General features: G+C 38.9%; 1 protein-coding gene across 1 annotated transcript in view; it reads left to right on the forward strand.

Annotated features, from left to right (window-relative positions):
• The first annotated feature begins 1653 nt into the window (after positions 1-1653).
• Positions 1654-18504, forward strand: part of LOC145994616 (uncharacterized) — a 124343-nt gene continuing 107492 nt past the window's right edge. The window contains exon 1 of the mRNA XM_083130674.1: positions 1654-3518. Coding sequence (XP_082986800.1) covers positions 2275-3518 — 1244 coding nt within the window. The 5' untranslated portion in view covers positions 1654-2274. The remainder of the gene's footprint in view (positions 3519-18504) is intronic.

Raw genomic sequence — 18504 nt, forward strand, 5'->3', positions numbered from 1 at the left:
TTGGCTGCTTCTTGTCGGTGCTGAGAGCTAAAAGGCAATCATTCCAGGAATGATTGCCTTCTTCCCCTCAATGATATTTCCTACTGACTACTGCTACGTGCTGAGAGGGAGAATGTTTGCTTTCTCTGTGTCAGTTAATACAGCTTAGCGTAAGTAACAAAATGGCTATCTCAGCTCAAAATGACCAAAATGTGAAATCTTTCCCTTCTTTCTCTCATCCATTCAATTAAGTTGCTGGCCTCCGTGGCGAAGTGGTTAGAACATCGCGGTCAGGGGTCTCGGGTTCGAATCCCGGCCTGGGCATGGAAGTTTGTGAGTGTCCATTCATCAATTTCATCCCACCATTACCATCCCCATCTTCGGAAATTAGCCAAAAGTGGCACAAAATGCGAAGTAAAATAAAGCAAATCAATCAATAATTAAGTTGGTAACATAAAATGCCCTTTAGATATCAGAGTCTTATTCTAAGCCAATTTTATGCATACATGTTTTGCACATCAGAAGTAGAAGATGAAGTTTGATCACAATCAAGAAAGAAACGAGGCACAGAGAAGGAAAACATAGAAGAAAGACTGATGTCTACTTAGGAATTATCCTTCTTTACTCTTCTGCCTTTCAATTACCCATACCCTGTGCTCGGATTACGTTACGATAAAAATAAATTTAACAAAAAAATATTCTCCAAACCTGAGACAATGAATACATATGTTTTTTTCTAAACTGTAGCGATATAAAAGCAACAACAATTAACATCAATAGCAATAATTGTCCTACGCGAGCAAAATGTATTTCTATTTAAAATATGACATCATGGGCCCGCATCCTTTGTTCTGAGTCTATAAAAGGAAGAATGGGACTTCCTCTTAAAGAAAAAATATGCAGTTATTTTTAGTTACACAAGTCTAAACGATTGATTGATAGATTTGGTGTTTTAAGTCCACTTTATACACAGTAAGGCTAATCGGAACTGGACCTACGGTTTAAAGTGGGATCCGAACCACTATGTGCCTCCACCTGGTATCAAACTCGGGACCCGTTGATTACAAGGCAAAGACGTTACCACTGCGTCATCGGGGAGGGCCATAAACGATTTTATGATGTATGATGCCATCATAATGAAATGACGCACCCGCAAAGAAAATTCGAGACACTGGTCATGGCAAGCTAAAGAAGTGAAGGAAACAAAATATTACTTTTCCTATATACGTTTCTAGGAAGAGGAGTGCTATCGGATTAAAGGTTCGAATTAGATAAGCTTGACAGTAGTTACAATGACACCAACGTCGACGATATTAGCACCCGCTACCGTTTCTGTAACCGTACTATTCAACTCTATTTCTAAACATGGACATTCCTTAATTCTCAGTTTACACGCACGTAGGGAGGTTTGAGATGCCGATTTTTAACCGTGTGGCTAGAATTTGAAGCCTCGCGTGTTGTGTATCAGGGGCCTTGAACACGGGCGACTGAATGAAGTTGGTGGCAAGGGAACGGCCTTCGCACTGTCGATCATGAAGGATTGCATTGCGCCTGCGCAAAAACACACAATATTTCATATAACTTTACAATGGAGAGTTCTCAAGTAAGTTGGAGAGGAGTGGAGGGGGAGAATGGGAACATGGAAGAACCATAATTAGTCTCTGATTGGCTGAATGGGCACGAGATTAGCATACAAAGAGCAGCATGGGAGATCTTGGTGTTATTGCTGTGAATAGAGAAAGAGCGGGAGGAGGGGGTTGTTGTTTTTTCCATTTGCGGTTCATGTTTTGTCATGCGTTGCCATGGCGACGGCTGCATGAAAGTCTGGGCGCTTAGTAAGGTTTATTCGCGCTTGGATCCCCGTAGGATCCGGACGGAAAAAATTGGTGCGGGATTGTCGCTTGTGTTCAGAGTGCGTGTGCGGTTTGGTCGACGCAGAACGCGTTGACATGCGTCGCAATTCTCAGCCGGACTGAAGGAATTTCAAAACAGCTTAGCCAAGTGTTATGAGGAGAAAACGGTGGAAATGACGTTGCCGTGACGTAAGAAGACCTAGGCACGCCCACTCCAGCTGAGAGAAACATCCAAACATGGTTTTAAATGGGCGGTAGTGCGTTCTAGACCACCTCCCCTTTTTTCCTTGTGTTTTTTTTCTTTTTCTCGTTGTGAATTTCTCGTAATCTCAATTGTCGCCCTCGCATAGTGTCCCGAGACCGGTTTCTGTGTGTTCTAGGATTGGTCCGTTCGCGAGATCTGTGGGTAGCTCTGCCTCGAGGTCACTTTCCCAACTCAAGGATGGCGAGCAGTATCACCAGTCGTTCTCCAGAGGTAAGAAGCAGCCTGTCCGCGTATCTGTACCCTGAAGATCCTTTCACCGAAGCGGATTACACAGAAGACAACATGACTATCACGAAGGCGGAGGTGGTGTCCAAAAAGCAGGGCTCTGCGAATAAATCATCGTCGGCAACCAAGAAGCAGTCGGTAACGTCGTCGACGACGACCACCGTCAAGACGTCCAGCGTCGAGACGCGCAAACAGTCGACGTCGGCATCGTCGTCTCGCAAAGAGTCCATCCAAGTCAGCTCAAAGTCCGGTGGTGAGACGCTTGCGATCTCAAACGGCGACACCGTTGTGGCAGAAACCAGCACCCAAGAGTCATCCGGAGCTGTCGTCAATGGTTCTTCGAGCAGCAGCCAGGTTCTGGAGTCCAAGAATACGGAATCTGCCTCTTCAGGTGTGGTGGTCGTTGACAGTGGACAATCCAGTGAAAGACAGTCAAAGATAGAGTCGTCTTACAGCTCATCTGTCGAAAAGGCCAGCAGCGAATCCAAGCAAGAAAGCTTTTCCAGCTCGTCCATGGTGGTGGGTGAAAGTTCGGAGCTAAAGCAGATAAGTTCTTCGGGAGGGTCCAGTGAATTAAGAGTTGTGGAGGGTACCGGAGAATCCAGCAAGAGAAAAGCATCTTCCAGCATCGTAGCCTCCAGCGAGCTAAACAAATCGAAGAAAGAATCCAGCAGCTCCTCCGTCCAGCAAAGCAGTTCCCGGTTCGAATCCAAGCAAGCGTCCCTCGCTGCCACATCTGCCATAAAGTCCAGCGGTAGCAGTTCCGAAATCGTCACCGTACACTCGGGAAGCGACCTGAGCAAAAATTCCGTGGGAATCCTCGAATCCGTCCAGCAGGGAGCATCGGTCCAGGGTGCAAGTGTCGCAGAGGGGCTCACGGTGTCGGAATCAAGTCAGCAACGCACATCCTCCTCAAAGGAATCCGCGAACGTCGCCTCGTCGGCCACGAGAATCGAATCCGTCACTCAAGAATCCGTATCGGACTCGAAAGTGAGTGAATCCCAGCAAAGTGCTATCGTGAGTTCGACAACGGTCCAGGGTTCGACCTCCAAGATCCAGTCTTCTGCAGGTTCCAGCCGCCTGGAATCGAAGTCAGTGAAACAGACCGACTCAAAAACGCAAAATGAAGCTAGTTCATCTCGACGTCTTCCGACGCCTGGGAAGGAGAAATGCATCTGTGAGATCTGCACATGTGGGTGAGTGTGAAAACATTTTCTTCTTTTCATTTCGGTACATGACCAAAAACAGGATATATGCACTTTTATTGGTGGGGCAAGGAATATTGATTATTTTTCACACACGACAGTTTCTCATAAAAAAAACATAGTTTTGACTTTATGGAAATAAAAATTATAATTATGCGTTACCCCTTAGTGGCTTTGGTATACTATTTATCTCGTTTTTAAACACGATTTAGGAAGGGAGAGCCATTTATTTGTCCCTACAACTACAAAGCTCCACCTATGTTCGTGACCTTGTCACTTACACGGTTTAAAATATCACATGTTTTGTTTTTTTCTTCTGGAGGATTTATTCTTTACCACCCCATAATCTATAGTTCAAATTAATAATCTGTTTTATTAAGAAAATTACTTCTGACAGATTCTGCAGATACCATAGTATTTTCTATACTGTTCCATGGTTCAGAATAATTGAATGGGCGTAGGCCGTGTGTAGGATTCTTCTAGGTAGGAGCTAGCAAGGCCAGTGCTCCCCCACCTAAAAACACACTGCTTTTAATATGAAATTATAGCTATCTTACGAAGAACATGCACTAGTTCTATTTGTAATTATGAATCTAATATAATTACCATGAGTAAAATATGTAATTTTATCTGACATTCGCTTGCTATGGAGAATGAAGGGGCGTGTCCTCTATTCGCCTTCCGGGTAACATTAATATTTGTTATTTAACATCACTTTCCCATCTCTTTAGGTTAACCGCGACGTAGAGGATAAATGATGCTTTGGTATATAAAACAAACACAATGAGCGTTGATGGTCGACTAGCGCTCTCGTCATCAAAGGTTTCGAGTTCGAATCTCTGTCTAGACAGTAAATACTAGTGTCCCCGTGCTGTTTCTACAATTTAATCTAGTCATTATTCATCCTCATCGCTACAATTAGCCTGAATATAAAGAAAAGCAACGTACACCTATCTGTACCGATAACTGAGTAAAGTATACGAGTAGAATATTATACAGTGCATAATTGAAATAAAGTATATTATCAAAAGTATACCTAGATGTAAACATACATATACACAGGCACACATCCCCCCCCCACACACCAACACACTCATATATATGTATGTATGTATGTATGTTAACATATATATATCACAATATATTTCTTTTAGGCGTTTGAGAATATGCAAACTATATGCATAAAGAAAGGAAGAAACACAGTGGAATGATCCTGTGGTTAAAATCATAACTTAAAATATTGCTTACTTTCTTTCTAGGGACAAAAATAAAAATGTACTTTTTGTGTTTCCAATTGACACGTTAAACGTGTAATTTTAGTTTCTTTGACATTATTGTTTGATCTTCTCAATTGATGCTTTTTGATGCACACTGATGCATTTCTGTGTGAATTTTGATGCACCAATGACTGCATTTTAAGCAGTTAATGCACTTTAATGTGTTACTAGAGTCAACATATTTGTGTCAATCGACACCTTTTGGGTTCTGTGTGTGCCTTATTACCAGCAATGGTTCCTTGAACTTATTATTCAAAGAATCAAAAACCTGGAGCTTTTGATGCACAAAATCATATCCATGGCTAAACTTTGCATTTCGAAAGTTTTTATTTCAGAAACCTTAAAATTTTCATCACTTTATCAAAAATAAAGCCTGCAACATGGCCTTCTCCTAAAAGCATTATTTAACATAGAAGTAAGTGTTGATAGGTGTCTTTGTAGGCACTTTACTGTTTCAATAGTGTTAAACAACTTCTTGCTGGCATGTTTTCTTTATGCAGAACTTTGATCCAATTTCCCTTCGGAGTAGCCATGTTAACGTTCAATGTTTTGTAGGTTATCTGGCCATCTGTGCAATTCTTGTCACGAGGGCAACTTTCATCGGTCTTACACTTTCTATTGCTTCTGAATATTCCACTAGCTGCTTGTTCTTCTTGCTTCGTTCCTTTTATGTAATTTTATAAACAGCAGTGTCATTTTGTAAGCTTGGTTTGTTTTATTGATTGAATTAGTTTATTTAACTTTGCTTTTCTGCCAATTTTGGCAAATCGCGAAGATGAGGATGAATGGTAATAAGATGAAAGATGAATGGACAAACCCATATGGACACCACATAACAAAGTCCAATACAGGATTATACTGGCCATGGCTTCAGACGCCAGAGCCTCGTTAGTCTGCAAAAAGCTTGGTGTCTTATTCTTACAACACTTAATGTTTCACAGACTAAATATGTTAGATATTTCTTCCTTCATCCTACGTTTTAAATAGAGAAAGATTTAGGCTTACTGGCGTATAGATTCGTGGCTGAAAAATTGTTCTGTCTTAATACGCTTGAGTGGAAATCAGCACAAACACACACACACACACACACATACATATATATATATATATATATATATATATATATATATATATATATATATATATTCAGTTTATGCATGTATGTATGTATTAACTGAAATGGTACGACGCCATTCGAATAGAGTACGAATCCCGACCTTGACATGGGTGTTCTTCGTGAATGTCCCTTCATCAATTTCATCATTCATCCTCATCTATTCGATTAACCATAATCGGCAGGAAAGCGAAGTAAATTAACCAAATCAATCACTCAATAAACTGAAACATAACAGATAGAATATGCTAGTTAAACATGTAATTTTGGTTTCTTTCAAATGATCATCTCTAATCTTCTCAACTGATGCATTTTTAATCCATCGCACGGCACAGCTGCTGATAAAAGTACTCGTCGACGCTTTACTGTGTTTATTTTCATGCGCCAAATGGTCATCATCAGCAGTTTATGAACTTTAATTGATGTGTGACTGGAGTCGAAATTTATGTCAATGGACACATTTAGGGATCTGTTCGACCATAATTTTCCGTTTGGGAATTTTAAGGCCGTTTTTCTTGGTGCGAAGGTAGCCTAAATTTAGTGACCAAATAACCACAAATTTCGCATTTGTCCTGGTGGGGGCATGGGTGTAGTTTTGTGAGTGTCCCTTCATAAGTTTCATTGCAATGGTCGCGATTAGCAAAAATTGGCAGGGAAGCGACGTATGTCTATGAAAGAGAGAGTAATTCCGAAAAGTGAACAAGAGAGGGTTGTTGAATGAGAATGAATGAGGTACTGAAAGATACAGAGATAATGAAAGAAGGAGAGAGTAAAACACAGAGAGAAATGCTGAAGATATATACATATATATATATATATATATATATATATATATATATATATATATATATATATATATATTGAAAGAAGGATAGAAAATAGAGAAATGCTGAAAGACCGACAGACACGCATACATACACACACACACACACAGAGAGAGAGAGAGAGAGAGAGAGAGAGAGTCGAAACGGCAAAATGGACAGCCAGCCGCATGTATTTTTAATGCGATGAATATACAATCATTTCAACACAGTCCCTTGGTTTCGATGTAAATTTTGTGTCCATAAAAGCCTATATCCATGCGTGACATCACAGCGGAATTCCGTAACAATGAGGAACGGAAACTAGACTTGGCCTTGACAGTCACGTATGCTTGAATATTGACGGACTGTAGCGTCATTCTGCACGTCACATGTCCACTACACGGCTGCCGTACCTCTTGAATATCTTGGGAACTCGGGCTGCTATAGGAATTGCGACCTTTTTTTTTGTTTTGGTGAGTTGGAGAGAAAAGTGGAGAAGTATAGATTAAGATTTAATGTTGCAAAAACCTGCTAAGTTGAATTGTGAAAAAGAAATATTTTAGCACAAACAATCGATGCATATAAGTATTATGCTTGGTAAGAAGTGAAAGATACTTGGATTTGATTTGATTTATTAATGAACTAAGAAGAATTTTTCATATCCTGAGAGGCATCTAATGAATGTTATCGAGCATGTACACAGTGCGTCTAAGTTTTAGAGCTGGCGTTATAAAAAGTATTTGTGTAAAAGAAATAACACTTTTATTGTTTAGCCTTCGACATATACATTCCTTCTAACTGTACACATAGATTTACACAGTCGTGCAATTTCTGGATGCCTCTGGAGAAGTCGTCCTTTGCACAGGTGTTTAATGTAATCGTCATGGCTTTCTGGATGCCCGAAATCAAAGATACGTCCCTTAAAGTGAGATTTCGGTTTTGGAAACATAAAGTAATCAGCAGGTGCTAAGTCTGGCAAATATGGAGAGTCATCAAGCAAAACGGCCAAAAACGCTTTGACGATTGTCAGGAAATGGAACGGGCGTGGTCGTGCAAAAGGAAACAGTCACCACATTCACACATGCTGGGTATAACACGTCGAATTCTTCAACTACCATCTTCCTCGCTGTGTCCTTGCTGATGTTCACGTCGTCTGCTATCGTTCTTAGCGAAAGGTGACGGTTTTCAAGCAGCAATTGACGAATTTATCGATGTTGTTCTCATTGCGACACGAAATCGTATTTACCATCGGAAAGCATTCGAACAGGATACTACTTGCTCCCCATAGCTGCATTTACCATTTCGAGCTTTAAAACGGATCTTGATGGGGGCTTCTCTTTGACACGATTTCGAACATCCAGGAAGCCGTGACTTGTACAATGGGACCACAAACAGAAGAACCTTTGGTCACATGCCTTCACGCATCTTCCCCTCCATTAGTTCAGCTCAGCCCACGGGTAAGCATGCTCCACTTACCCTTACCCTCCCGGCGCAAGTACGATTCACAGGACAGCCGTTCTGCGCAGGTTCTTTTGCTCATGGTCCCACTATACATTGCACACCATTGCAAGGACGACGTCTACTGCAGAGATATCCAGATTCCAGAAGTTGTACAACCGGGAAAATCAATGTGTACAGTTAGAAGGCATGTATAAATAATAAAAATGTAATTTCTTTCAGGCAAATCTTTTAATAACGCTAATTTTAAAACTTGGTAGACGCACTGTGTACATATTTTCTTGTTGTAAAAATAATTTTCCTTTTTGTTTAACAAGAAGAATGTGTCAGACTGTTACTGGAAACATTTGTTGTGACAATGTCGCTAACAGTGCCGAGTACGTGAATGACTAATGTCAATGTCACACACAACACAGAGGTTGAATGGTGGCATTTCGCGGTCGATGTATCGATTCAGGGTAGAAACGAGGCTAGAAGGTTTGAGCATCAACGCAATGAAATAAGAACGTTAGCGAAGATTCACACAATGTATGAAGCCGTACCTGGTCTTTTAAACTTCTTCCTTCACGATATCTTTATTTTCCCACCGCGAAGGACATTGTAAGGCGTGTTGTTTTCCCAGCCTGGGAAAGGACGTGGGCGAAACGTTTAGAGGCAGGGTACGTAAACTCCTTCTTCCGTACAACGCTTGTTTGCCCACCGACAAGCGGAATGTATGTTTTCTGTTTTATGGAAGTTTTGATAAACCGGCACCTATTAGATTGTATTCAGTGAACAACTTCCCCCACAATTCATATCGCCATATTTCCGGCAAACAGATCAGATCCTGCGTTGAAAACATGTCACGTAAGCATGTGCGTATGGTCTTTGACGAAGTATTTCAAGGTATGATTATCGTGATCATATGAAGAATGTGTACTTTTTGACTTTTCCGAAACCCTACAGAAACCGTGAAAAGTGTGCAGTGTGGTGAAAATGCAAATTTTCTCGCTGTAAGAAGACTTCTCATACACAAAACTGTTTGACGCATTTGTCCCCCAGAGTACACTCCGTGATAACGCCAAGTTGAATATCACCCATTGCGTTGTAGTATAGAGCGATATTTCAAGGGGAAGCGAAACTACATGCATAGATACGTATAATCATACTACATCAAACAAGGTGTTAATATAATGCTGCTGCTTCAAATCAAATGCATTTATGTTTGCAGTGTTTGTTCCGGTACTTTCCAGAAGCCAGTTTGTTGCGACGACACTACATCGATTCTAAACATACGAGCCACTGAATAATCCTGTGATATATTCACATGTGATTGGACGTCCGTACGTATTTACCTATATCATTTTCGTTAGAAAACTTTATTATCAGGTATGAAGAATTTATCAGAACTCCAAAGGAAACAAGAACATGGGACCCATGGAGAACTCTTATTTGCTACTATTTGCGGATAGATACTTTCGACTAGTTGAAGAGTCGGTTAGTTATCCTATTCAAGCTAGCATTTCCAATTTGGATTGATTGATTGATTTGTTTTATTTTACTTCGCTTTACTGCCACTTTTGACTAATCGCGAATATGAGGATGAATGGTAATGAGATGGATGAAGAAACAATAACACGACAAAGCACGAACCCCACAGAGGATTACACTAGCTATGAGTCCAGACGCCAGGGTCTCGTTAGTCTGCAAAATGCAGTTCAGGATGTGTTACGTGGAACCGAGGTTGACATTTGGAGAACTTTTCCTATTTGCAGGAGCAGCAAATCTTAAGTAAACTCCCTTGCTTCATTCTCTGCCAACGGATCGCCAAATGCATGGGTTTGCCTAGTATTTGTATTGCATATATTGTTTGTAAGGGCACGTACGGCTTGACCAAGAGAGCCAAGGCTATCCTTAGAAAGTTCAAACCATCAGCAGACTATGCCAGGTAAGGCATTCTTTACTTGCCAGGCAGCTGGAAAAGTTCGAAAATTCCGCAGGGAAAGCGTAAGGAGAAAGGTCAACGAATGGCTATGATAGAAGGCGGTGCGGGGTGAGAATGAGTTAGTGTTCTAAACAGTGAACTCAGTGAGAGTGGGTTTGGATAAACAGTTCTCTCCATGGGTCGGTCTGTCCCCATAATAGTAGGGGTATGTTGCTGATTACCAGGAAACGGATTTATATGTAAATACATATTTATGTATGAAGCTGAAATCAGTTATATTTTGCATTATCTTTACGTAGACTCGGAATATTCAGTTTTTATTTTCCATATTTTTACATATATTATCTTTTGGCTCATGTTTTACATATTTTAGTTATTTTTAAAGATTATTTCCATATTTCAGAATATTTCTCAACATATACTCCATATTCGCGCAAAAACTACATGTTTCCCCATGTGACCGAAAAAAATGGTTGAATTTCTTGCGAATAACTCACAAATTTCAAATACACTCGCATTACTTCTTGCGATATTCAATGTATTTTTAGTCAATATAAATCCATTTTAAGAGACAACAGAGGAAATTCACGTCCGAACACTTACAACAAAATTTTGTTATTCATTGTTTTGGAAACAGAAAATGAAAACACATTTTGTGTTGTTTTACAATTGTATTTTGTGTAGCTTTTGTAGTGTCTTATATTATTAAAAAGACAATGTTTACAATTTTAAGTCCATATATAACTACATATTTTGGTGAAAATAACTAAATATGTTTTTACATATTTAGTACATTTTTACTACATAAAATCCGTTCCCAGCTGATTACTATTCTGTCGCGTCGATCCCAAAACGTCCCCAAATTATAACGTTAAGCTGCAAGATGAAAACCTCAATAACACACACACACACACACACACACACACACACACACACACACACACACACACACACACACACACACACACACACACACACACACACACATCTATACATAATACTCATACATAAACTACGCAAATCGATTTTATAAAAATGACACCTAACCGTGGCGGAGTGGTCCCTTTATCAATTTCATCATACCATCACTCATCCGCATCTTCGCGATTAGCCTAAAGTGTAAGAAAATTGATTGATTGATTGACTTAGTTTATTTTACTTCGCGTTTTGTGCCTCTTGGCTAATTTGCAAAGATGGGGATGAGTGATGAAATGATGAAATTGATGAATGGACATTCACAAACAGCCAACGGTATTCGAACCCGGGACCCTTGAGCTAACCACTTTTTTTTTTTAAAGAAAATACCCCCTACACGGAGGTATCCCCACCATTCACACTTTTCAATTATTACAGTTTCTCAGTTTCTTATTATCTGAAGAAACACAAATACCCATGCCTTACCTGGGACTCGAACCCGGAACCCCTGGCGTTGTAGCGCGCTCTGCTAACCACGCCGCCTCGGAGGCCGACATTCGGCCACAGGGTCCGGCTAAAGTGTAAGAAAAGGGAAGTAAAGTCAATCAATCGATCGAATAACTAAAAAGCACGTAAAATTGCATTGCATTGAGATCTGATTTCTAAAATCAGATTGCTTCAGAAGTACTGCAGAATACTAGAATTGCAGCTCAAACCTTCAACTGCATTGCAATTAGCAAAAGCACAAACTTTTAAGTTAAAAGTTTTAACTGCATTGCAATTAGCAAACAGAATAAGTGTGCAATATTTGACAAGCAAGACTGGTCAGCGCATTTTTACCAAGAAGCAATCCTGAATACGGCGAAAGCCACATGTGTTAGCTAAAGGCGATTTCCCGACGAACAAACCAAGAGTTACGTAAGAAGAAAAAACACCCGTCGCCTGTCTCATGCGTGCCGCGCTGAAGGATAGAAGAAGGTGAAAAAAACCTCGCCCAAAATGCCATCTGTTCGTTTTTGCACATACTATTGTCTTCTTGCAAGAATCCAAAACTCGCAAAATGCACAAGGGGAATCCTAGTCAGGTGACAAATGCTAATATTTAAGCCCCATTAAGATCCACTTTTTAACAACGGCGAAACAATGACTTTTCTTTGGCGGTCTTTCGTGGAATGAAAAGTGTGACAGGAAGCGAGATGACACGTGAGGAAAGGTATTGAGAAACTGACAGCAAGTTGCTCCAGCAACAAGAACGTACAGTGGGATCCATGAGTATTAACGTGCAAAATGTCCATGACTATTTTCATTAATTTTTCTCTTACATCCTATGTTTTTTAAGAGACTGATTTTTATGTATGCTTATGCAGAAGTAGTCAACAGATTGTTTTGAGTTTTCTTTTAATTCTTGAAGCTCTTATTGGGTTAAATAAAGTGCACGAACATGGCGATGGACAATTTGCACGGTAATACTCATGGATTCCAATGTGCAGAAATGATAGCGTTGGTCAGTGGGGCCTGTGGGGGTCGAACCCACCCAATAATTTACCAGTAAGTATATTTTATTTTAAGAATAAAGTACCTCCGCTTAAGAAAACAATGTTTCATTATACATTTAAAGAACTCTCACAATCTAAATTTGACTGAGTGTTACCAAAATATTTGATAATAATTTGTTACACCTGTAATATGATACTTTTTCAGTGCCCTATATTACATTATTATCCGTGGTCACATTGCTATTATGAATATAAGGGAGGGTAAGGGCTTATAACCAGGATGAGAATCGATAAGCACTACGCGTAGAAACTATAGAAAAGCACCGAAAAAATACATTTGTCATAATTTTCCAGGATTAAGCACACCTTCGAAATAGGCACTTATGACTAAAATAAACAAAAACAGCCACTATGTATTTGTGTATTCCTTTCAGAAATGGCTGGAAATGGTTCTTAACGTAAGAGCCTACATTTTTTGGCAAGGAATAAAAAAGAAATTTGGGGCAAAGTCTCAGCCTACGTATAACATATATTATTGTATGAAACATTATTATTATTATTATTGTTTATTATCTCAATAGGGTTACAATTAAGCCATACAACATTTCATTTTGAACAATATTAATACAAATAATGACTTGATGCCCTATATAGTAAAAAAAATATACACAAACAAAAGCTACATCTAGGAAAAATGTGATGAATTTACGAGTATATAAAAATAAAATTATACCAGTATTAAATATATTATATATTATATTATATATAATATTATTAATTATATTAAAATAAAAATTAGGGCTGAGCCGATACCACTTTGAACCGATACCGATACTCTTACCGATTCTCACCGATACTTTAAAATTGCAATAATTAAAATTTGCTCAAAATTTTGATTAATATTGGTGTGTAAATATAATTCTCCAATTATAAGCATGAATTTACCAAGAAACTTTAGAATATTCAAGAACTACATCAGAATATTGAGATAGATGTTATGTAATGAAAAAATGCAGTTTTCCGTGCAAAATAGAAAAAAAGTTTGAATTTTGTACACAACTTGCAGGATAAGTAAATTCCGCGAAAATATCGTGCGCCACTGGCGTTGGTTTAAGATATCAAAAGTTTGCGCCACTGGCGTTGGTTTAAGATAGTCTTGTCTTATGAAAAACAATGCCTTATAAGCCTAACTGTAGCGTTAAGCCACGCCTACAAGGTGCGACGTAGCAGTTGCGTAACGTACCAGGCCTTTCATGACTGTAATGAGCCACAGAATGAAGAGCCGTCGTGATAGGAAACTGAAGGCAAAACGTTGCGAAAGTTTTCGGTGCCTGTTCAGTCACGATCCATCCACTGTTTCATGGTTTATCTGCACAGGGCATTCCCCTTGTAACTACATTGTTAAGCAGATTCTGCAGGACGAGTCGACTCTTGCAGCAACTTTAGAATAAGGTTGCTAAGGTTGACCACGATTGTAATTGTTCTCCAACATACTCACAGTTTCGAAGATATGTTCTTCTTTAGACGGAATTTTTTTCTATGTAGTTCTTCATATGCATCGTCTTAGTATGCACTGTGACGTGCAAGTAAATACAACGACTTGTTGAAAAGATGTTCACAGACACACATATTCCGCACCCTACAAATCCATTTCTATCCCAAACTTACGATCTTGCCACTGAAGTTCCCGGACTTGACAGGCATGGATGTTCTTTGTGATTGTCCCTATATCAGTTTCTCTTCATTATCGTTCATTCTCATCGTCGCGATTAAACAAAAGTATTAGAAAAGCAACGTAAAATAACAAAAAATAGAAGTACAAATACAAACGATTCATATCTAACAATCTTCTTCCTTTACATTCAAACATTTCTAGCTCGTCCATTTCTCTTTTCTGATATAGTTAGACTTGCGTAACTACAGTAATGCGTTACAGTTACTTTTGCTTCAAAACTAACGTGTTACCGAAACTTTGTTTCCAAAAGTAAAAACATTGTATCTAAAACTTTGCTTCAAAAAGTAACGCGTGACTGTTATTTTGTTTTCAAAAGAAATAGCTATATTCCATTTTCTTATTTTCTCCTTTGTTGGGTATGACTTTCTATTTTTCTCATCTGTGTATTTCTTCTTGATGTTTAGCATCTTTCCTTACTTCCCAAGCGTATCCTTCTGTTTCCTTATTCACTTTAGCTGATTCGTTGCTGGGTTTTTTCTTCGTCCTCCCTCCCTCTCTCTATCTCTCCTTTCTTTCATATCTCTCTCATTTCTCTTTCGCTCTTAATACTTTTTTTTGTGTTCATACCCTGGAGCATAATTATTAACTAGATATTATGGTTCCATATGCTTGCCTTCTATCTTGTACTTCACCACTTTTAGGGCTGTCGCAGCGATTAAATTTGAATTCTTTCTTTTTGGTATTGCTGGCATTACGTCTATGTACGTTTTTACATGCGTAGATCATCACTGGGTGAGGTATACTGCATGTTCAGATTTGTGAGCTTTCTTGAACAACAAATCTATAATAGAAGTATGTAGTACTGTTGTCATTTAAAATTCAGGTCGAAGAACAAAATATGTTTCCGTAAAAGAACTACTGAGTTAACAAGAATCGTAGATCTTTAACTGCTTAAGTAAGATCGAAGAGAAATTACAAGTACATAAAAACATAAATAATTAATTTCAGTAAAAAATTGCTGTCTTACGGAAACGAAATTTGAGCGTTAGAAAGAGTATAACATGGGAGTATTTCTTGATATACTACTGTGGCACCATCAACCTGTTCCTCTGGAAACTAGGTAATCATGTAGGTTGTTGACCTGATTTGTAATCAAGTTTCATTTAATTAGTTGGGCGTGCATTTACTTGGTCTTTGTGTTGACTTTTTTTTACATCTGATGGTTAACAACGTTCGAATAGAGGGAACTGTGTGTGCTGGTAGGTGTAGGCACACAGAAATGTGAGTTGGGGCGTCGAAGATGATAACGCCCAGGTTAAGAAAGAGAATAGAAAGTCCTTGAAAATTAACAAGACTGCGAACTCGTCACAGCCAGCGTTCCAAGTGGAGGGGGTTGCGGGGGGATAGCATCCCCCAACTAGAAAATGTATGTGAACATAAAGCGAAATTGTAATTGACTGTCAAATATGTATCACGGGGAATACCCGGATTCGATTCCCGGAGTGGGAGACCTAATGCCGGATTTTTTCCTACCTTGTCCTTGCATAAGGCGGCCCTAGGTTTTACTCAGCCTCAAATAAATGGAACGAGAATGCGTGGAACCATACCTCCAAATCTCAGTACGTGCCTTCGTAGCAAGAACGTTCTGGCGATGAAGTGCTTTTTCTTAATGCAATAAATTCGAGATTAATACCTCCTTGCACAATCCTTTCAGGAACATATTGAAACGCACGCCTCTGTTTAATGTTTAATTAAATTGTACAGAATGAAAAGCTGCAAACTGAAAAATGTCAGGAATTTGTAAATTTAATTGCCCTTTTAATCTTTCGCGACACCATGAATTATTACACCGACATACTCTAGCAACCAGTATCCGTTCACGTTTTTCAATTTCAAGAAGTGCCCGGAACACATAGTGGTTCGGATCTCACTTCAAACTGTACGTCCAATCCCCATTAGTCTATGTGGGCATAAAGTGACCTTAAAACAAAAACTCAAATGGTTTCGTACTAACGTCTAATTCCACGGTATCCCCATTGTAAACCTTCCCCATCAACATCACCAAACGCATATTTTTAAGTGTGTATATTTTTCCGAATATACCTAGGTGTGTGTTGAAATTCAAATTCAGCAAACATTTTACAATGAATAGAATTCAAAATTTAATATACGTTGACACTGTGAAAAGAAACGAATGAGAAAAGTAATAATACGTCATAAAAATAACTTCTAATGAATTAATGTTTATTGGTTTGCATTTCTTACAAGTAATTACACTCTACTCAAATAAAATATACTTTAATTACAATAAGCCTTACAATGAGAAGCGCTCCAATAATGTATCTGTATAAAACCTATATTATCAGTATATGTATCCACAGACGAGCGTGCTGGTTCTGTGGCCGAGCTCCTTAAGTGATAGACTTTCAATCTGGTCCAGGGTTCAAGTCTCGAAATGGCTAAGGGTTTGTTCTTTGTGAATGTCCCTTTATCACTTTTATCTAGTCATCACTCATGCTCATCGTCCAGATTAATCAAAAACGGCAGGAAACCGATGCAAAATAACAATAATATGTACAAAGATGTAGAGACATATGCACACAAGCACGTATGATAATAAGACACCAACACGTGCGTTTTGTGAAAGATGTTCGATTCCTGGTGGAGGCTCATGTCAGTGTGTTTCCGATTAAACAGTTTGGAGTGCATTAAGTGTACTGAAAACAAACTTTGCCAAACATTGTCTTCGGAGTAGAACCTGTCCCCCTCAAAACAAGAGACCACTGAAAATAGTTCGGCGATTGTAAAAGTTAAAGGATCCGCTACCAATCTTGATGATGCTAACAACGGCGTAGCCAGAGAATTCCATTGGAATAGGCACCCACCCCTCTCTCTCTCTCATTCTTCCACTGTTCCTCTTTTTGTTTCTCCTCCTACTTGTCTTTCTTTCTCCGTTTTTCTAACTTTCTTTCTGTCCGCCCTTAATCTTTTATCTGTTTCTCTTTCTTTCAACCTTTCCTTCTCTTCTTCTTTCTTCTCCTGTTTCTACCACTTATTGTATGATTCGTTTTTTTTTTCAATGTTTATTCGCCTCTTCTCTCTCTCTCTCTCTCTCTCTCTCTCTCTCTTTGTGTGTGCGTTGACAGATTGGCCATTTCGGAGAATTGCATTAGAATACACATCTCCAAACCGGGGAACGAAATCGACTCTGGTGAACTTTCCTTGGGTTGCCGGAAAAAAAATCATCCAAAATCCAGCACAAAATTATGAAATGGGGCCCTGCTATAATTGAGGGATTCACAGCACAAGTGGCGTAACTCCACTTTTCGTGGAAATCTAGTTACATGTATAGCTTAGAAATGTGAAGTATTAACTTTTCAGTGCTAGAAGTAAGTATGTCCAAAGTTTCAAATTCTTGCTCACAGAGACACCACTATGTTTGTGCTCCAACAGTTAACCATAGGACTAAGTTATTTAAATGTGCCCTTTTCTCAAAACTGTTTTCAATGGAGTTACGTCACTTGTGCTCTGAACCCCTCAATTTTGAGTTAATTCTTGAAAGTTCCCGAAATAGTAGTAACATATTCATAACCAGTGTGTGAAAAGTATGTGAATTAGTTCCAATTACAGCGCCTTGAATAACGTAGTGTGGAAAACGACCCAAGAAACTGGTTCCCCGAGACGATGACAAGTAGATGGCAGTGCGATCGACACAGCAGCTAATTTTGTTATGAAAGTAATGCGGCTTAGTTAGTTTTTGGAATATATTGTGTAGATTTGTTTCTCTAGAAAGGCGGTAAGTGAATTGATGGAAACAGTTATATTTGTGGAGTGATTTGCAGTCACGAAATGGTATTAATTTACACAGAAAAGTAACATAAATACGTTTTATGTGCAACGCAACACGAGCATCAACATATCGCATGTGAGGCTGGACGTCAAACGTTGGATTGTGTACACAAGTTTATTTTTGTATACTAATAAAATTGAAATAGTGTCATGAAGGGGAAAAATGTTTCGTGGCGTACATATTATGAAGTCATTTTCCCGAAATGCAGATATTCAAAAGAATTTAATTTCATATTCCATGGAGTTGAAATAGCCGATTACGATGTACCTTATCATCTCTATCAACAAATTGCTTTACATTTGTGTCGATTGGTAAGTAGAACTTTGGTGTTAAGGACTGTGCATTTTTACTCGTGACTTGGCTGTAAAATGTCTACCTTGTACTTGATGAAAATAAACCGCAAATTAATTAAATTAATTAATAATAAAATTAATTAATTAATTAAAATAAACGAGTATTGTCTGTG

This window comes from Lepisma saccharinum, chromosome 11 (genome assembly GCF_977018435.1).
Source record: "Lepisma saccharinum chromosome 11, izLepSacc3.1, whole genome shotgun sequence".
NCBI classification, from domain to species: domain Eukaryota; kingdom Metazoa; phylum Arthropoda; class Insecta; order Zygentoma; family Lepismatidae; genus Lepisma; species Lepisma saccharinum.